We start from the raw sequence: 20,921 nt of genomic DNA, 5'->3' as shown, positions 1-20,921 counted from the left end.
ATGATTTGGTCCAATTTTGCAACAAATATATTATAGGTCCTTCACAAAAAAACTCAGTTTGGACACTCGAAAAATGATTAAAAATAGCTAGAAAGATCAGAAATGCATACAAATTGGTGCTCATCCATAAAATGTGGTCTAACTTGAGTGAAAATTTGTATAATGCCCTTTTGCAAAATATTTTTGATAGTTGCTTCACAAAATAGCTCTATCTTTACTACTTGGAAATTATTTTATATCACAGATTCTCGGACCAATCAGAACACTTCTCACGGATCACCCCACTCTATGTGATCTAAACCGTCCACACCAGGCGAATCCAACATCTCTCACTCACCGGCCAACCCAAACCCTAACTCCACTCCCCCCTCTCTCCCCCGATTCAGATCCACTCGCAGCCGCCACCTACCTCCCGCCCCCGATTCAGATCCCGCCGCCCACGCCCGCGCGCCACCACACTCCGCTGCCCGCGCGCCGGAGTCCACGCCTCTCTTCCTCCGCCCGCCGAGCCACCCCATCCCTGATGCCTCACTCGCCGCGCTCGTCCCGCCCTAACTCCCCTCCCACTCCAGCCGCCGCTGCCCCCTTCTCCCTCCCACCCACGCCCCGCGCCCACGCCCCAACCCCACCCCCTTCTCCTTCCCTCAGATCTCGATCTGCCGCCGCCCCCAACCCCATCCCCACCGCCACCATCGACGACCCTCACCGTACACGAGGTCGAGGCCGACCCAAGATCGAGCCCATGCCCAGAGCCGCCCCCAAGATTCGCAGGCAACCCCACGCCAATCAGGACCTCGATCTGGATCGAGCAGGCGCTCTCCACCGACGGGGCTTGGGCTGGCCGGCGTCCCACGTTGATGTCCTCCTCCCTCCCGCTCCCGGCAACGCGCTCGGTCTCCGCAGCCAGCCTCACCGCCATAGTCACATGTACTTTTCCTCACCGTTCTCCCTTTCTTGGTCCTCTCCTCTCTGCTCTCTCTCCCCCGTTTGGCTTGGACTCACTGGATTCGCTACTGCTGGGAGGTGCATTGAGCGGGATCTGCGTGGAGATGGCGCGGGTGCTGGCGGCACGCGGGGCACGGCACCCACGTCGCCGTAGCCTCTTGGAACCTCACCCCCGCCGAGACCATGCGCCAGGCCACAACTTCGCAGCCGACTTCGCTGACAGGGGCCTACCGCTCAACATCCTCCTGTACGTACTACTACTCCCAATCATGCGCATCTGATAGTTCAGGTTCTGTCAGGGATTGCCAAGACCATTCAGGTTCAGGTTCAGCGAGATGGCTCTCTGAACCATGAGTAGGTAGCACAACGCATGCCTTGCCGGCTGACAGTAGTTGTGCTGCGGCTCTACTACTGTACCATGTGTTCCTACTACTAGCTCTAGTCGTGGATGCTGGGTAGTTCCCTGTTTTCTCTGTTTTTATGTAATCCTAGATAGAACCATACAACTGTGGATGACAAACACTGCAATTTAATCTAAAATTGTCATCATGATCCTAGCAAATACTCCTCAAATTACTGTAAATTGTTGCACGATTAGGGGCTAGTGTAGATGCAAAATAAGGTTGCACTTTTAGAGGAGATAAGCCACTGATGTTCAGCTTGGTGACTGATGAGACCCCACACTGCCTGGCACCAATCATCTTATTGTCCTTAGAACAAGTGTTGATTTATCCCTCCAATTACTACTGTCATTGAGATCTTCAATTCTTTTCTATACTGTTAATTCAGATAACTGAATGATTTGAAGCACTAAGAATTGTCTCCGGAATCCAACTATTAAAATGAAGTCTTTTATTCAACTGGGACATGCATGCGTACATGTGCTTGGAAGATATATTCTGAATGTTCATCTCAGAGCGTGATGGGGCTTTTTATGTCTTGTGCAGGTTGCTGACTTTGGTCTGGCCAAGATCCAGCACGAAGACGACACAGCCATGTGTCTACGCTGGTGATGGGGACTTTCGGGTACGAAGTCGGGTAGATCTACCGAGTCGAGATGCGATTGATGATAAAAACTCATGCAACAGAGATATCATAACATTTCCATTTTGTTACATGTTTATATTTATTCAAATTCAGCTGTTTACATGGCGGAGCGGTCCACAGACGTTTCCTTCATGCAGCAGTTTAAGTTGCTTCCAATTAAATCTGATGTGAATGTGTTATATATAATTGAATCTGAACAAAATTTATTCCTTCAATCCTATTCATGTTTGCTCGGTGCAGATTAATTGATTGTCTCAATGTTGCCAAAGCTAGCATGTTATCATGCCAATGTATTAAAATTAAGGGATATGAAATAACCCCCTCACGGAAATACAATCGTATGCACCTTAGCATGGAAATACATCAAATTTGGATGAAAGGCAACATAAATGGCTTGTTGATCCTATTCAAATTATACCATGAACTTATTCTGCATGTATTCAACTAGATCAAGTACAAGTACATTAGTTCGTCATATCTGCTATTAATACACTGTCCAAGTCATAAATTTCCTGAACTGGTGCCTGTATATATTTGGGTGCTTGTCAATTAGAAAATGTCTTCATCTAGCCTTGTCTCATCATTAAATTTGTGATACATACTTGCTGAACATTTTTCTTCTCCTATGTTATTCAAGGAAATCTATATGATTTCTATTCTTGACATAAAAAGATGAGCTAACCTCTAGGTATATACAGATGCCACCTACAAGTGAATGCTGAGATACCATGTTTGTACTACGTGCCAGTGTAGCTGTACTGATACAAATACTACTTATGTACTTATGGAGTAGTAAATAACCTGTCATGTAATGTATACTAATTGGTGGATTGTACTGGGCAGCTCCTTGTCATGGGCGGCGCTGTTGTCGGCAGGGCCGTTTCTTCTTCGAATTACCACGCACGCGCGTCTTGTCTGTTGCTAATCAACTAGTGATTTGGGTGATTTTGGGTTGCTGTTAGTTTTGCTTCTGCAATTTAATGATGTCAATGCTCTTTCCCGTTTGGTGGATCAACTAATTGCTTACAAATCCAGCAGGCATGAATGCTTACTTTTACAGATTTGTTTGACTGACTTCCTCAAATCTAGCTCGTGTCTATTTGTTGGATGTGGATCAAGTCTCCCTATGTCGATGAGTTCTAGATTCCAGTTCACCATGTTTCGCTTATGAATGAATGCGCTAGAAGTAGAACATAATCTGTTGCATTGGTGGTTACTTTATACATTTTCTGATTGGTCAATCAGCTAGTTAGCTACAGTTTACCTTGATCACGGAATGTCGATGGTCAAATAATTTACCTCCATTCTCCAGATCTTAACATGTGGTTCTTGGATAGGTCCCTTTTTGAACCCTTTTTTATCTGAATCCCATGAAGAAGTAAATGAGCCTAGTTTTTTTAACGGGCATGCTGTCTTATTAAATCAGGGGGAAATTATTGCCTGGATAGGTGTTTTCTTTTGTGAAGTTAGTGGATGTTGATCAAGTCCCCCTTTCCGCTGTATGAAACGTTTCTCCTGTTGTACTTCTTAAAAAGCTTTCTGTTGATGGCAGGAAGAAGAAGGTTGTTCACAAGAAGATGGCAGGAAGAAGCAGGCTGATTCGATTCGATCCTCAAGGTAGCCCTTCCCTTCCCCTTCTCTCTTCGATTCGATCCGATCTATGCACAAAGTTCACTAGTTTGGATGCATCATAGAACTTGTGGTGATGTTGTTTAGATTGCAGCAAGCAAAAATACAAGTGTTGAGCTTGTTAAGTGTTTTGTTACGGTGAAATCTGAACCATTTATTGAATAGTAGGATGGACGACTTTCTATGATTATCTCTTGTTGCTATGTTTGTCTTTTCCATATCCAAATCATGTCTATGAATTGGTGTGCTTGAAAACCAAGGAATGCTTCTATTCCTTGTCGGTGTTCTTTTTATTCTGGTATAAGATGAACCAGCTCGTTATTTGTTTGGTGGTTGGTTTGCATACATGTTCTTTTTCTGCAGAAATATGTTGTGGTTCCTTGCAAAGTAAATATGCTGTCAGATTTACTTTTATTTTGTTCCTAATCATTTTGTTCTATAACTTGCAGATGCTGGCCTTTCATGTTTCTTCGCGAGCATCAGGACAAAGAAGTTGGAAGAAGCATAGTTCTAGCTCATTGGAGCTAGTTCTGGGAGTAATGAAGCACTTTAGGCTGATCCTATTTGTATGTGTGTTATATGATGTAGACTCTACACTTGTAGACTCATGTGGTAGACTCATGTGGTAGACTGTACACTTGTAGGGCTCATGTGATAATCATGTGGTAGACTGTACACTTGTAGAGTTGTTATCCAATTGTAAACTTGATGCTGATCACATTGTACGTATGTTATATGATGTAGCAGATTGCTTCTTGCTGTTACTTGAAGTATTGTGTCAGTTTTCTATATTGGTATATTGAAATCTGAAGAACATAACCTTGATAGCAGGGTCCCACGAACCAAAACGCCACATTTGGGACCTATTTACCAGAATTTGACAATTGGGGTGCATAAAAAAGAAAAACAAAGGCTACAGCCCAAAAATAAAAAGGCTATAATGTTGGGCCTGGCCCATGTAGCTGACCAAAATTAATAGGGAAAAAATATATAAAAGGCTGAATTAATGGGCTTGGCCCACGTAGAACACCGAATTGGACCGGGCTGAATCTTACCAACGACCAATTCAATTGGTCGCAATTTTGCCACGTCAGATTGCCACGTCGGATCCGACGTGGCCTGGGCAGATAGCCAGTGACCAAAACAGAAGGTCATGGGTTCCACGACCTTTTGTTTTGGTCGTAAACGTCTACGACCTTATCCCGAAGAAGGTCGTGAATTTCAGTTTACGACCGCCAGCTTTTGACCATCTGTTTTTGGTCAAAAAAAGGTCGCAAATGGAAAACAATGACCTTTCAGAGACCAATAGTGAGGGTCACAAGTTGACATATTTCTTGTAGTGGCTGCCGGTGGGAAGTGTGCAGCGAGGCACCACCGTCGACGCACATAGCCTCCGTAGCTTTCTGAAACTCCTGCTCGCCGGACTCGTCATCCTCGTCATGATCGTCGTCTTCCTGCTTCTTGTCGCGGCCCCGAGCGCACCTCTCTTGCTGGCTGTCCTTGCCGCGGCGACCCCCTTGGCCGCCACGCTTCTTGCCGGATCCTTCGGTACCATCCTGGCCCTTCTCCTTGTCTCGCCTCTCATACTCAGCTTTATGCTTTTCAGCAAGCAGCTCGACTTGTCGACAGTTCTGGAGGTCATGGCCCTTGGTGCGGTGGATCTTGCAGTACTGCTTGTCGGAGCCTCATGGCTTGTCGGCAGCCGCCAAGGCCTGGCAAGCGGCGCACCCGGCAATCTCCTTGCCGGGGTCGTCTGCCTTGGCATTCTTGCAGTGCCGGTGTCCTCGGATCCCTCGACGGCAAGCACAGTCTTGCCCTTGCGCTTCCTGTTGCGGCACCGGCCCTTCTTCGTCGGGGTGGCTGTGCCCTCGTCTGTGGATTCGGTTTCGCAACCGGCGTCCTCGCCGGGGTACTTCCTCCTCTCTTCAACCCGAGCGCACCTATCGGCCAGAACATAAAGTTCGGCCACGTCTTTGACCTTGTTCATCGCCAGCTCTTCACGCGTCTTGTGGTTGCGCACATTCTGGTGGAATGCGCTGATCACGGCGACAGGATGAACATGGGGGATGTTATACTGCTCCCGGCTGAATCTCTGTATGTACTTGCGCAGGGTTCACTTCTTTCTGGGGGATGATATGCAAATCGCTTGCCTGGCCATGAGCTTGGTGGCCCCCCATAAAGGCGCCAACAAACTCATGGCACAGATCCGACCAAGAAGAAATAGAATCCACCGGCAAATGCATTAACCATGACATGACATTGGGTTTAAGTGCAAACGGGAAGTAATTGGCAAGCACCTTATCGTCACGTGCCCCAGCAGCTTGCATAGCGATGGTGTAGATGCTGAGGAACTCCGACGGATGGGTCTTGCCGTTGTACTTCTCGCCGACGTCGGGCTTGAACGTGCAGTGGGAGGGCCACTGGAACTGCCGCAGCTCACGGGTAAAGGCTGGGCAACCCACCTCGTAGGGTAGGCCGCCAGAACCCCCTGGTGCTGGGTGGTCCATAGTGGGCCCTGCCCACTTGTCTGACTGGTGGCGCGCATCGCGCCGACGCTCGATGGTGGTTCGAGCGTCTTCATGGGCTCCCTCCCGAAGAACTTCGCGCTGATCGCGGTGGGTTCGTGGGTCGGACGACGCTATGGAAATGTTATCACAAGCGTCATCACGACGGACCGGCACCCGCGGTGGCTGGCGTGGCGGAGGAGAGTGCACCGTGGCCGCAGCACCTCCGGTCCTTCCACCACTGGCATGCGGTGGCCTCGACGGAGCGCCAGCCAAAGGGCCCCGCTGGTCGCGGCTCATCTTTGTTGGCAACGCCGACGAGGCTCCGTATGGTGGCTCTCCACTCGTCGAGCTTTTCCACAGCAAGGGGAATGTCGAGGAGCAACTGCGCGCGCGCCAAGGCTTCGACTGGCGTGGGTGGCGGCGAAAGGTGCGTGGACCATGACGCGCTCCGACTTCTAACCACGTTAGAAGAAGCTTTATCACGGCCCGGCGGCGGTGCGTCATTTTCGCCAGCATCTCGGCGTGCATGCTGACCTTCTACGTCCCGCGCATGAAGCGCAGGACTCTTCCCGCGGCGGAGCCCAGGGTCACCGGCGTGGTGACGCTGCTCATCGCGTGCAACCTGGGAGGAGCGCGTCGTGGGCGCCGGCGTAGGCGTTTTGGAGGTCGCCGCGCCGCCCGTAGGTGGCACAGCGCCGCCCCTGGAGGGCCCCGCGCCGCCTGCGGGGGGCCCTGCTCCGTCTTTGGATCTGGCGGCGTGCGGACCGTCGTCTCGCGCACGAACGAGGCCGCTCGCCCGGCTTTGACTGCCGGAGCGATGTGGGTGTTCGCGGGGCGCGCCTCGGCTTCTGGCCACGACCGCCTCACCACTCGCCCGCACTGGTATGGGCCGTTCGGCTCCCGACGAACCGATCGCCGTGATCGTCTTCTTCTTGGGAGCCATGGTGATCAAGAAGTGCTAGACCAGATTCTCACAACTGCGCCCCCTACCTGGCGCGCCGAAGATGTCGGTGGAAACGACACCTATGGGATCACTGGGATCCCTTCTACGGTTGGTGGGCGCGGGGTTGTGCGAAGAGCAGGTCTAGGAGCCAGCACAAGGATCGTTTACCCAGGTTCGGGCCGCGAGGATGCATAAAACCCTAGTCCTGCTTTGGTGTTTGTATTTGAATATTCTTGAGTTCTTGAACTAGCTACCGTGCGTGTCTAGTCCAAAAGATCTGAATCCTTCTCCTGGTCGCCTCAGGCCTCCTTTTATAGACAAAAGGGGTTGCCACAGTGGCACACAGGAGGTGGAAAGGTGTACAGTACACAAGCTTATCGCCTGTCATTACGGGACAAGGCGCATTAAATGTGCCCCTTAGGTGTCCCGTTGCTTTATTGGGGACGGCAACGAGGCCCGTCCCATCCGTTGCCGCTCCGTCTTGCTCCGACACGCGTCCAGGCCAACAAGGCGTGCAGCGCCGTAGGTTGGCAAGCTGCTAAGATGGCGTGGTGGTAAGGTCTTCACGAAGATTTGCATGCCACCACGTAAGTGTTTGCCAAGCTGGCCTGGAAGCTGCATGTCGCCACGGAGGTGCCTGCCCAGCTGGTCGGGCTGGCAGCTGCATGGGAACGGCGGTGGAGTCTTGGCAGACGTGGGCCTGGCTGCGGCCCCGTAGGTGTCTTCGGCAAGGGCCTTGCCGGAGCCCCGGCAAGGGTCTTGTCGCGGCATCGTGGTCGTCCCCGGCAAGGGTCTTGCCGGGTATCTCGTGGGTTTCCTCGGCTAGGATCTTGCCGAGGGTCGCCGTCTTCTGGTCCTCATCTGATCTTGTGTGTTTATGATCTTGACAAAGATCTGCATGCCACCACAGAGGTGCCTCCCAAGCCTTGGCTCCAATGTGGTTGATGGAACCCGTGGGCTCAAGGGTGGCACGCTCTTGCTGGCGTCGGGCGAGTTGCCCCGGCAAGGATCTTGCCCGGGAAGTCCACATCGCCCTATTGCTCTTTGTGTTTCTGGTCTTGACGTTGCTTTGCCCGTCTTGTGCTTCGGACCCCTCCTTTTGCCCTGCTAAGTGCGGCCAGAGGCGCGGCTCTGACTGCCCATGCACAAGTAGAGGGGTAAAAAAGAGCCCCTACTTTTGTACACCGACACCGTGTCAAACGGAGAATGGTTGGGCAGCATCCCGCACGTTCGTTTCCTAAAATGAAAAACATTTGCATCGCGTTCATTTCCTAAAATGAAAACCATTTGCATCGCGTTCGTTTCCTAAAATGAAAACATTTGCGGCGCGTTCGTTTCCTAGCTAATACGAATTTCCCGCGCGGAACCTTCTCCTACTGAAAGTCACGGTACGCTCACGCGCCGCCCGGCCGCGACTACAAATAGCGCCACCGCGATTCGCAACCATCTGCAGCTTTGCCACTCCACATCCCAGGTTGCCATCCGGTGTAGTGAACGATGGCGATGTCCAATCACGCCGCCGCCGCCGCCGGCGGCCCAGTAGTCATGCGCCGCGTCGAGGCAACCGCTATCTGGTTCTCCGAGGATACCGCGCCGGCCGACGTCGGGTACTAGTTCGCGGTGCTCGTGTGGTGCTACGTGAAGCGGTCCCTGCAGTTCCGCCGCTGCGGCCAGCCCCCGCTCGTGACGGACCAGCCGTACCTCGGGCGTTACGGCAGCTACGGCAACAGGTTCATCGTCACAGACCTCTCCACGCTCCAGAGCGACGGCGCCTGCCGCCGGGCGCTGCGCAGGATGCTGGCGGAACTGCCGCAGCTCCGGGCGCTCCGCCTCACCCAGGACGAGTGGGACGACGTCGTAACCGCTAACGTGGTGCCACAGATCGTCCGCGTGGCGTGCGGCAACGGCGCCACCCGCGGCTTCACCTTCCGCTTCGAGATGGAGGTGGACCGGCAGTTCATATACGACGAGCGGGCCCTCCTGATGGCGTGCAAGGAGAGGGAGCTCGGCGGCGGCGGCAGGCCGGACAAGTGCCCGATCTGCTTGGTGGGCCTGGAGGGAGAGCCCGCCGTGCAGCCACCGAGGTGCCCGCACACGTTCCACCGCAGGTGCATTTTAATGTGGTTCTGCAAGGCGACAACGTGCCCAATTTGCCGCTGTGACGTGAGGTTCTGTGCCCTGCCGGAGTTTCTTGCTCTGTAGTGCACAGGAGGTGGAGAGGCCTATGACTCGAGGCCCAGCAGAGCAGCAGTACCGAGTCCCTTCTTCGTTAGGGATTCAGTCAGTTATCTGTCAAGTTCGTTGAAAGATTGTAAGGTCGTCGTAATTTCATCAGCCTGTTATCCCTTCTTTGTTAGGGATTCAGTCAGTTAGTATTTGTTATAAGTTCGTTGAAATATTGTAAGGTTGTCGTCATTTCAGCCTGTTATCCCTTCTTTGTTAGGGATTCAGTCAGTTAGTATTTGTTATAAGTTCGTCGAAATATTGTAAAGTCGTCATCATTTCAGCCTGTTATCCCTTCTTGGTTAGCGATTCAGTCAATCAGTATTTTTTTCGAAAGGGGTTTCCCCCTGCCCCATTTTTTTTAAAACGGGGCACAAAGCCCAGGTCGACAGTTTAAAGTTCTCGGATCTAGCTAGGGTAGCAGAATCAGAAACGTTTAGGGAGTTACATCCTCATCGCACAAAAGCAACGGTATGGCGAGACATAAGCCAGAATAACAGACTGCAGCACTACTGACGAGTAGAACAAGAAGCGTGACGCCCTGTTTTACCCCGTGTGTGCCTTCAGCATGAAGCCTCCTAGCATGCCTCCCAGTTCCCTGTCCAAGCTATCCGCAGCACTTCTCCTTTTCGACGGTCCAGGACCAGAGACAGCGTCATAGCAGCACCGACTGATCTCCCACACAAAGGATCTTCCACTGATGGAGTAGCGAACAGGTTCTTCTCAAGATTGCACGGGTACTTGTCCACGGCATGCCCTGAAAACACATATCGTTACGCATAGTCCAAATGCTCCAAATGGTAGCAACACAAGCAATGCCAATCACACTTTTCTTGTTATTAGTGTCCCAGAGGGTAGAGAGCTCAAACATGTTTTTCGGCTTTTGGAATTCAAAAATCTCAGCAACATCATTCCAAATATTATCAGCAACCACACAGCCAAAAACAGGTGTTGTACAGTTTCATTTTCACTACAAAAAAGACATGTCGCATCATTAACAGGACGTCTCTTGCCAAGATTGTCTCTGGTGAGGATTTTATTGTAATAGCTAACCATAGGAATACCAGGTATCTATGTGGAACCAAGATTTTCCAAAAACTTCTTCCACAGAGGGGTAGAAATCCCACCCCAGTTAATCATTTTATAGAAGGAGCTCACACTGTACACCCCAGAAGATTCAAGCGCCCAAATGGGGTGATCTTCCTCATTGTTTGGTTTCTTAGCGGCAATCAGTTGGATTAGGTCATACCATCTACTAAGGAAGTTTTCGTCAACACATCTGTTGAAAGAAAGCTTCAGGGTCTCTCCATCCCAGACTTGAGAAATTAGTATCTGTTATAAGTTCGATCAAAATGGAAATTATGGACTTGGGCTGGGCTTAACACTGGCTCCACTATTACTACTGGTATATATAGTACCGCCTCGTCGAATCCTGACATGTCGTGGGAGCCTTGCAGGATCAGATGTACGTAGTCTGCGTGCACTCACGATAGAGAGAGAGAGAGAGAGAGAGAGAGAGAGAGAGAGAGTCTATCCAGGTTCTTATTTTGATGCGTGCATATGCTTACAAGCTATGCCTCGTGATTGACTTTATAGATTTTGGTTTTGTGGGGGATCGACTTTCACAGAACTTGGAAGCATTGTCTGAAAGAGGGCTGCAAGCTACTGACATAAGAGAAAAAGCAACCAAGGCTGAAATGATCCATTCCTGATAGAACAGAATCTTTAATTTAATTATGTTGATCCCTAGAGCAGGCATTGGTTGGCTCAATTTTTTTTTTAATTTTTTAGCTTTGTTTTTTGTATAATATTTTATTATATAATAAAAATATACCGTAGAACAATTGTTCTATGGTTTCAGTTCAAAAAAGTATAAGGCATCTCCAACGTTGAACTTCAAACCGGATCCCCGCAAAAGAAAAAAAACTTCAAACCGGATACCGTATACGCCCACGGACCAGGGACCAATCCAGGGACAATTGATATGGCTATCCAACCCTGCCCGCAAATGTTTCCCTTGTTCTTTTTAAAATCCGCCAAATATCTATGACCTTCCGCCACACTTGAATGCATGACTCACTATGATAATGCATGGATTAATTATTAGTAGCTTTGTTTCACTTGAAGAAGAAAAATGAAATGCACTTTGGCGGAAGCCTTCAAGTGTTGGCGGAAGCACTCGCGCATGCATGTAAAATGTCACGTAGAAGCACATAGTAATCAGAGTGAGTGTTGGGCGGAAGCACTACTAATGCATGGATTAGTAGTTGAAAAATGAAATAAAGTTGCTTCCGCCAACCATGAGGTTTCAAAACCTTCCGCCAAACGCCAATGCAAAGCCAAAAGATTAGTTAGCAACAGCCTTCCGGGCTCTGGACAGAGAAGGGTACATGGTGGCTTGTGATTGACTAGAATGATATTCGGACTTCCGCAAAGCTCCTCCAAACTTGTCTTAGGTTGTGAAAAAAAAATGTCCGGACCAGCCCGCAGACGGATATAGGACAACGTTAGATGACAAAACACGTCTGAACTGTTGAATACTTGATATTGCATGTATAGATTGTTTTCTTCACCAACTTCCGCAAAGCTCCTCCAAACTTGTCTTAGGTTGTGAAAAAAAATGTCCGGACCAGCCCGCAGACGGATATAGGACAACGTTAGATGACAAAACACGTCTGGACTGTTGAATACTTGATATTGCATGTATAGATTGTTTTCTTCACCAAGCCCACCTCATGTTTTCTTGTATAGTTTGAGGACGTGGCCATCTTGTACATCATATATACGTGTGTATTGCACTTGTTCAATACCCGTCTGTTCCATTGTCAAACTATATGGTATCAGATAGGTTCCGATCCTAGCCCTAGCTTTCGTCCCCCCGCGGCCGCCACAGGTTCTTGCCGCTGCCGCGCCCTATTCTCCTCGCGCTGCCGCCGCAGGTCCTTTCCGCCATCTCTCTCTCTCTCCGCCATCTCTCTCTCTCTTCCGTCTCTCTCTCTCTCTCATCTCTCTCTCTCTCATACACACACACATGGCAAAATCATCTGCCACCTCATCTGTCGGCAAACACCGATGCAAGGAAGGTGGTTAGCATCAAGCTTAAGTTAGGATGCACTCGGGCGACAAAGTTTGTTGCGTTATGGGGGCGCTTTCAGTTTCGTCCTCCTTGCCGCAACGAAGGGATGGACACGGGCCAACACATTGCATTATGGGGCGCTTTCAGTTCCGTCCTCCTTGCTATAATGAAGGGATGGATAAGGGCCAACACATGGATAGGCGGAGGTCCGAGGACCTGTCGCAGCAGCCGCATGGGTGGGATATCCACTAGTGTAGGGATGGTAGTAGTTTTTTCAATACGTAAGAGTGTTGAAGCCAATGAGAAGAGCATGGGAATTGGTTTCTGGTAATATCTTGGAATAAATGCAAATGATAGTAGTATTTTCTTTAATATTGTAGGATAGTTGTAAATAAATAAATAACAGGCAAGGTTGCAGAATCGTGATTCTGTTATACGTTTCTACAACTTTACGATCCAGACTAACCGCTCTGATTCTACAATTTTAGGTCATACAATTTATGTTTATACGACCCTAATAATTAAGATTTTATGATTTGCGATCCTACCAATGGAGCTCCGATCAATTTAAAATCGTGATTTTGACAACCTTGGGTAAAGTAAATAAATTTCAGAGAGAGCCAATCATTAATTTTTCTGTGGAATAAGCTAGTGAGCACACTTATAATTACTAATTGTTCTCATTGACATCGGCTCTTACTTTCTAGATTTCTAGTCCTTTTTTAACGTGTGACTTGTTTATTATCATGTGAGTGGAACCTATGTTCAACATATTGCAAAACCGTCGACACATTTGTTCTTAATATTAAATTTTCAATGGCCAACTCGACTATATTTGAAATTCAAAAGCCTAACCACGTCACTAGCTAGGGTCTCTATTTATCCCCTATGTTCTGTATTCAAGATTCTGGAAATGGTTTCCCCTTGTTAATTCATTTTGAGATAGATTTCTCTTCTAGGACCAAATATGGTGAAGTAGCATGCAATCGATGCTTTCATATATAATATCAAGAACCACAACATAACAATTATGCAAACCACAATTCTAGTGCAAATTCATATGAAACTCATTAAGTAGGGTTGTATCATGTCCTCTAGAATGCTATGAACTACTCACACTTAAACATGAGGGTGTGCATGGGCTTTTGAATGTATAAACCTTACGTTCAACAAAAGTATAAAACCCCTTATATCAACTAGCAAACTAACACTAGGAAGTAACTATGGGGTTCGATATACACCAATTGAACATGGATCATGTGAATATGGAGATGGAGATGGAGATGGCGTTCGTAGTGAAGATCGCGGAGATGGAGGTGATCCCCATGTTGCATTGATGTTGATGACTGTGACATCGGCAAATTTTCCCTGCGGAGAACAGATCTAGTAGAATCACATCGCCCCATGTATCCCACTTTTCCCATGTTGGAACAACTTTTCAAAAATTGCATGATTTGTTTTGACACATCACAACTGTGTACACCTTATTCAGCATGCACATACAATTTTAAATTTAGAATGAGAAATAGTATGACATATACCCCAGATACTTTTATCTTATTTTTTATTTTCCAAAACATTTTCACTAGCAACACAGATAAATTTTTAAGTATAAATGAACCAATCTGACAAGCTATATGAACAAAACCATGAGTTTGATTAACCCTTTTCTCTTGTCTTGTCATTTCTTGTATGTCCTTTATTAGAGCAAATACTAAAAATATTACAATTTTTATAATATTGCTAATGGGCCGCGCAAATGGCAGGCCAAATTATTTGTGCTTGAGGTGAAAGCTGGCCCGACAGCATTGCCCATTGGGGTGAGAGTAGCCGATCAGTGTGAAACCGCGACAGCTTTGGTTTGGTTTCATTTACTACCAAAGAATGGTTCCAGCGGGGTGGCACCCTACGCGCGCACCACGCCGCCCAACCGTTGGCTACAATAGCGCCACCGCCGGCCCCAATTACCAATACCACATTCGCAAACATCTGCAGCTTTGCCCTCCAGATCCGTGTTTGCCAGCAAACGTCGATGTCGATGCACGCCGCCGCCGCCGCGCGGGGGCAAGAGTGAAGCGTCGGCTTGAGCCGACCATGATCTGTTTCTCTGAGGAGCCCGCGCTGGCCGAAGCCGGCTACCGGTTTGCGATGCGCGTGACGTGCAACGTGAAGCAGTCGCTGGAGTTCCGCAGGAGCGGCCAGCGCCCGGACGTGCTCCGGGAGAAGTACATCGGGGGCCGGCAACGGTTCCACCACGACGTTCCCGTCGGGCGACCTCTCTGCGCTCCAGAGGCGGACAGCGCCTGCCGAGGGCCGTCCGCTGTATGCTGGCGGAGCTGCCGCAGCTCCGGTCGCTCCACCTCGCCGATGGCGAGTGGGACTCCGTCGTGCCCGCAGACATCGTGCGGCAGATCGTCCGCGTGGCGCGCGGCGACGACGCCAACGACGGCTTCACCTTCTGCTTCGCGATGAAGGTGCACCTCCGGATCATATACAACAATAAGCCCTTCTGATGGGAGTAAATTACACAAAACCATCACTTTAAAGGCTAGGTTTGTGAAAACATTATAATACATTTTTTTTGCAAAAAACATCATATGTCTACTGTAATCTTTTTACAAAAAACACTGATAGATGAATCAGGCTCAGTTAAGTGAGTTTATAACAAATGAGACCCGCCAGTCAGGCAGTCAGGCTGACGTGGCACATCATAAGTAACTGCGACGTTGGCTATCATCATGTGTGGCCCCGTGGGGTCCACCCGTCATTGAAACAAAAAAGAAAAAACTGATGCTCACCTCCGTCGTTGGACCAATACGTCCAGAGCCGCTGCTGCTCGCCGCGTCCACGCGCGCCGCTCCCGCTGCTGCCGTGCACGCTGCTCGCCGCGCCTCGCTGCGGCCGCGCATGCCCGCTCCTGTCGCGCCTCGCTGCTGCCGCGCCCGCCGTGCCTCGCTGCCCGCCATGCCGCCAGTGCCATCCTTGAGCATGGCCACCGCATCCCGGCGCCACCGTCCTTGACCTTCGTCGCCTGGCTGAGCCTTGCGACGGCGGCCTTTGTCCGCCGGCCTATGAACGCACGCAAATTGTTCGATGAAATGCCCAAGAGAGGCTTGCTAGGCTGAGAAGCGGGGCCTCATGGTCCAGCAAACGTTTTCATGTAACGGGTATGAGAAATTGGTGCCACGTCAGCCTGACTGGCGGGCCTCATTTGTCATAAACTCACTTAACTCAGCCCGATCCGCCAATCAGTGTTTTTTGCAAAAAGATTACAATAGACGTGGTGTTTTCTGAAAAAAAGAAAATTATAATGTTTTTCGCAAATCTAGCTTTTAAAGCGGTGGTTTTGTGCAAATTTACTCTCCTAATGGCCTGCAATGAGAGGGAGCCGGGCAGCGATTGGCATCGAGACGGACGACGACTGCCCGATCTGCCTGGATAGCCTGGAGGGAGAGCCCGCCGTGGGAGCTGCCTCACTGCAAGCACGCGTTCCAACCGCGGGTCCATTTCCACGTGGTTCTGCAACAAGACGACGTGCCCCTTGTGCGTGGGCGGACGTGAGGCCCTGTGTCCTGCCGGAGTTTCCGGACCTGTAGGGCACTTTGGAAAACGTACGCAAGACTAGCAGCACAGCACCACCCAATCTCGAGCAGATTCATCCAGTTACTATTTCAGTCATCTTCTTTTTTTGCCGGATTATTTCAGTCAGTTATCCCTTATTTTGTTTGTTATATAGGGATTGAGTCAGTTTACCTTGCCTGCTGATTAAATCTGTTAAATTCATTGAAAATGGAAATGGACTGAGACTTCAGTGTTACTCTGCCTCGCCCAATCGCGAACATTATGTGCTTACCGGCAGATGTTGAATTTTCGGGATTCATTAGAAGCTTGTGGTCTCACTGATCTTGGTTTTTCAGGTCATCTGTTCACATATGATAACAGGCGGAGCGGCCGGCCGAGCAAATGTCCAAGTGCGTTTGGACAGAGCAGTGGCCTCCAACGAATGGAGGGACATGTTTGTACACACCTTCATGTCTCATTTGGTCTCGCCGGTGTCGGACCATTGCCCTCTTCTTCTCAAGTGCTCACTGGAACAAGACCGGAGGCCTCCTAATGGTCGGAGATACGAACTGATGTGGGAAAGATCGCCGGCGTTGGAGGCCATCATTGCTAATTCCTGGACAAGCAAAGGTACGAAAAGAAACTTGAGTGATGTTCGGAAGGCTCTAGCTACTGTAATGGCTGATCTGCATACTCGGAGCAATAAAACGTTTGGTAATGTTACACGAGAATTGGAAAAATCTCGCTCCCGGTTAGAGGAGTTAACCAATATGAATGCAGACCAGAGAGAGATAAGAATGGAGAGGGACAAAATGAACGAATTACTCTATAAGGAGGAGATGATCTGGCTCCAGAGGTCGAGAATTGAATGGCTTAAAGAAGGTGATCGGAACACTAAAATGTTCCATCGTAAAGCTGTTTAGAGGGCTAGGAAAAACAGGATCAAGGGTCTGACAAATGAGCAGGGAATTGTCCATACTGAACAGCACTTGATGCTGCAAATGGTTAATAATTATTTCCAGAATTTATTTACAGCTGACCCACTTCTTGATCCAGGAGACGTGCTACAGCTGACCCAACCTAAGGTCTCTTTGGATATGAATGTTGAGCTGTGTAAGGAGTTCACAGAGGAGGAGATCTCCAACGCCATGTTCCAAATAGGGCCCTTGAAGGCGCCGGGACCGGATGGGTTTCCAGCGAGGTTCTTTCAGCGACACTGGTCAGCGAGGTTCTTCCGTGCTAATGAGGCTGAAGCGAACCAAGTGAAATTAGCACTAGGAAGGTATGCTAGAGCTACTGGCCAGTTTATTAACCCAAACAAGTGCTCAATTTTATTTGGCCCAACATGCTCCGAGGCCAATAAACAGGACGTGATGCACACTTTGGAGGTGGCAAATGCTAGCTTTGAGGAGAAGTATTTGGGCTTTCCGACCCCAAGTGGTCGCCTTTCTAGAGGAAAATTGCAAAACTTCCAGCAGCAACTAACTAAGAGAATCATTCAGTGGGGGGAGCTGATGTCCCAAGCTGGAAGGGAGGTGCTCATCAAGGCAATTGTGCAAGCTCTTCCGACCTTCCTTATGAGTATTTTCAAGCTCCCGAGAAGCACTTGTGATGATCTCTCACGCATGATTCAGAGTTACTGGTGGGGCGCTTATAGAGGGAAGCGGAAGACGCACTGTAAGGCGTGGGATTATCTTCTGAAACCTAAATCATGTGGTGGTATGGGGTTCAAGGATTTCCGAATGTTCAACCAAGCTATGCTGACGAGACAAGCATGGCGTATATTGGTGAATCCTGCGACCTTGTGTGCACGAATTTTGAGGGCACGCTATTTCCCAAATGGTCGTCTAGAGGACACAGTATTTTCAACCAATGCATCACAAACTTCGCAATCCATAGTGCATGGCCTGGAGCTGTTAAAAAAAGGCCTTGTATGGCGAATAGGAAACGGGCATTCAGTCAGAATATGGCGAGACTCATGGATACTGCATCCTACAGGTCGGCCACCCATCTAGCAGCAAGGGCGATGCCGACTTCGCAGAGTCAGTGAGCTCCTTAATGAACATGGGGCATGGCGGGGAACCTACTACGCCAATTCTTCTTGCCTGTTGACGTCCAAGAGATCATGAAGATTAAGGCCTCCCCACGGCTTGGCGATGACTTCCTCGCATGGGGGCCTGAACGTACATGCGTCTTTACTGTATGCAGCATGTACCGGCTGGCGCTCGAGGACAAGATGCGTCCCTCTTCAGTCGGAGCGAGCAGGGCACTGGATGGGCGACGTGTCGTCTGGGCATTATTATAGAGGTGCCCTGTTCCTCCAAAGGTGCGTGTTTTCGGATGGCTACGAATTCTCTAGCGACATGGGCTAATAAAGTTGATCGCCATATGGAATTAACTGATATATGCCCGCTGTGTGGTTTCGAGCGTGAGGACACATTTCATGTGTTTTGTAGGTGTCCGAGAGCGGTGGATATATGGCAAGCCATGGCGCAAGTATGGAGAATCCCAGACATCGAAGCAGTCCGCAACACTGGACCGGAGTGGTTCCTGAACCTCATTGCGGACTGTAACGAGGGGTCCGGCTCCGAGTTCTTATGCTGTTCTGGAGGCGTTGGTTCGTGCGCAACGAAATCCAACATCAGAAGCCGGCGCCGCCCTTGGAAGTTTCTCATAGGTTCCTACAGAGCTACGTTACCTCACTGTTGGGTATCCAGCAATTTCCGTCAGGGAACTGGGACAAAGGGAAGATAGTGGTACAACAGGAAGGAGCGGAGCAGCCTATATCACATGTGGACGCTGGTGTGAAAAATGTACGCAGATGGAGCCCTCCACTGGCCGGATGGGCTAAACTCAACGTTGATGGCTCATACTCACATGAGGACGGGAGTGCAGGTTCAGGTATGGTGTTACGTGGCCATGATGGGGCCATTCTCTTCTCTGCGTGTAGGTCCTTGTGGTCGTGTCCGGACCCCTTGCACGCGGAGCTCGCCGGTTGCATGGAAGGCCTAGCCCTTGCTCACTAATGGACGGAACTGCCGATCATCGTCGAGAGTGACAGTCTGCAAGCAGTACAGATGATCAATGCCCGAGACCAAGATCGGCCTCAGTACGCCATGGTAATTTCTGAGGTGAAGCGTCTCATGGGTCCAAGGAAGAGGTGTTTGTTAGACTTCGTATTGTAGCTCTACTGTGTAATCCATACCATATTGGTATAGAACTTGTATGTCATCATTATATATATATGTGATAGGCCACCCCATAAAGGGTTGAGTCAGTTCCCCAAAACCTACGTTTACATGGTATCGAGTCTAACCTAGGTCCTACACCCCACCCGCCGCCGCCGTGCCAAAAACCTTAAACCCTAGGGCCGCCGCCGGCGGCGCCATGACCGCATCCGCTTCGGGCGCCGCCAGCTCCGGGTCCATCCCCGCGTCGCTTGCCGCCCTCCTCAACCTACCACCTCGCCCCTGGCTCCGTCGGTGCCCCAGTTCTTCGGCACCACCGTTGTGGGCTCCATGTTCTCAGCTCCAATCTCGCCGCCGTCGCCTGCAACCTCCGCCGCCATGACGGCGATCCTGCCCGCGGCGCCACCCGCGGCCTCTTCCTCGACACTTGTCGTCCTCCCGGCGACCTCGGGGGAGGTTCCGCCCGCGGTGCCACCCGCGGCCTCGCTTGCGACTCTGCCTGCGGCCGCGATCCCGTCCCTGCCCGCGGCGCCACCCGCGGCATCGGTCGCGGCTGTGGCTCCTGTCGCGGCTCCGCCGTCCACCGTCCCTGCTGCTGGCGCCATCACGCCCACCGGACCGTTCCACTTCGACAACTTGATCGCCATCTGACTCACGCCGGATAACTACTTGTTCTGGCCCGCCAAGGTCCTACCGCTGCTACGCAGCTGGTCTCTCCTAGGGTTTGTTGACGGTTCGCTACCGTGTCCTCCGCAAGTCATCCCTACCGTCCACGGCCCGACCATCAACCCGGAACACCGTATGTGGGTGCAGCAGGACCAGGCGATCCTCTCTGCCATCCAGGGTTCCCTCGGCGACGGGGTCACCGGCCTCTGTCTCTTCGCCGCCACCTCCATGGACGCTTGGACAACCCTGGAGCACACCTTTGCCCAGGTCTCTACATCCCGTTCGATGGCCCTTCGCAGTGAGCTCGCGGACATTAAGAAGTTGGACTCCTCCGCCACGGCCTACTTCAACAAGATGAAGGTGCTGGCGGACACGCTCACCTCTATTGGTCGGCCGCTTAGCGACGAGGAGTTCGCTGACTTCGTCATCAAAGGCCTCGACGCTGAGTACGACAATCTCATCGAGGCCGTTCGCAACGCCAAGCCAGCGATGCCTCCTCACGAGCTCTACTCACGCCTGCTCTTCACCGAGCAACGCGTCGAGGCTCGTCGCTCCTCCGCCACCATCACCGCCCAACCGGCGGCCTTCTGGGCTTCTCGCGGTCAGCACCCCCCTGCCTCATCACCTGGCAAGGTCATCCCGTCCCCTGCATCGACCCTAGGTGGGGGCCCTAACACTAGGGTGGTGTGCCAGCTGTGTGGTCGTGAACGCCATGTCGCCTCCAAGTGTCACCACCGCTTTCAGAGGAGCTTCCTTGGCATCGGCAACGACGGCAAGGGCAACGAGCGCCGGTTTTCCATGGCAGACTTTGGTCCTCCCGCCGCCGCCCCGGCTGCCCACATCGCTGCCGCCCCAGCTGCCCACATCGCCGCCAAAGGCAAGGACCCGCGCGTCGAGCAGGGATACACACCATCCTACCCTGTTGATCCAGCCTGGTACATGGACACCGGCGCCACAGATCACATGATGAACGAGCTGAACAAACTCTCCACCTACCAGCCCTACTACGGACACGATCAGGTTCACACCGCCAATGGTGTAGGTATGCCCATCTCTCACATTGGCCAAGCATCTCTTTTGACTAGTCATCCCTCTAGGCAGCTCCATCTTCGTAATTTTTTACGGGTACCCTCGAT

General features: G+C 50.6%; 2 protein-coding genes and 1 pseudogene across 3 annotated transcripts; all 3 read left to right on the top strand.

Annotated features, from left to right (window-relative positions):
- The first annotated feature begins 382 nt into the window (after positions 1 to 382).
- On the top strand, positions 383 to 4,391 carry LOC123075421 (uncharacterized). 2 transcript variants are annotated; one of them, XM_044498029.1, is made up of 4 exons: positions 396 to 1,192; positions 1,893 to 1,971; positions 3,545 to 3,609; positions 4,105 to 4,391. In XM_044498029.1, the coding sequence occupies exons 1-4, from the start codon at positions 858 to 860 to the stop codon at positions 4,127 to 4,129; spliced, it is 504 nt and encodes a 167-aa protein (XP_044353964.1). In that variant the 5' UTR covers positions 396 to 857; the 3' UTR covers positions 4,130 to 4,391. The 2 variants fall into 2 exon arrangements, with proteins under 2 accessions (XP_044353963.1, XP_044353964.1); XM_044498028.1 differs by lacking the exons at positions 3,545 to 3,609; positions 4,105 to 4,391 and having other exon boundaries at positions 383 to 927; positions 1,024 to 1,192; positions 1,893 to 2,207.
- Positions 4,392 to 8,568: 4,177 nt separating this feature from the next.
- LOC123075420 (uncharacterized) lies at positions 8,569 to 9,273 on the top strand. The gene is made up of 2 exons (XM_044498027.1): positions 8,569 to 8,610; positions 8,716 to 9,273. Exons 1-2 carry the CDS (start codon positions 8,569 to 8,571, stop codon positions 9,271 to 9,273), a joined length of 600 nt encoding a protein of 199 aa, XP_044353962.1.
- Positions 9,274 to 13,593: 4,320 nt separating this feature from the next.
- On the top strand, positions 13,594 to 15,966 carry LOC123076499 (uncharacterized; annotated as a pseudogene).
- Positions 15,967 to 20,921: the final 4,955 nt, after the last annotated feature.

Source organism: Triticum aestivum, chromosome 3D (genome assembly GCF_018294505.1).
Source record: "Triticum aestivum cultivar Chinese Spring chromosome 3D, IWGSC CS RefSeq v2.1, whole genome shotgun sequence".
Taxonomy (NCBI): domain Eukaryota; kingdom Viridiplantae; phylum Streptophyta; class Magnoliopsida; order Poales; family Poaceae; genus Triticum; species Triticum aestivum.
This window is presented reverse-complemented; position numbering and strand designations above follow the sequence as displayed.

What these genes read in the sequence shown, in the direction of transcription:
- LOC123075421 (XM_044498028.1), top strand. Translation starts at nt 858, where the DNA reads ATGTCCTCCTCCCTCCCGCTCCCGGCAACGCGCTCGGTCTCCGCAGCC. An exon ending in CCTCACCGCCATAGTCACAT is followed by an intron (nt 928 to 1,023) that starts GTACTTTTCCTC and finishes TACTGCTGGGAG; the next exon opens with GTGCATTGAGCGGGATCTGC. An exon ending in CTACCGCTCAACATCCTCCT is followed by an intron (nt 1,193 to 1,892) that starts GTACGTACTACT and finishes TGTCTTGTGCAG; the next exon opens with GTTGCTGACTTTGGTCTGGC.
- LOC123075420 (XM_044498027.1), top strand. Translation starts at nt 8,569, where the DNA reads ATGGCGATGTCCAATCACGCCGCCGCCGCCGCCGGCGGCCCA. An exon ending in CCGCCGCCGCCGGCGGCCCA is followed by an intron (nt 8,611 to 8,715) that starts GTAGTCATGCGC and finishes TGCTACGTGAAG; the next exon opens with CGGTCCCTGCAGTTCCGCCG.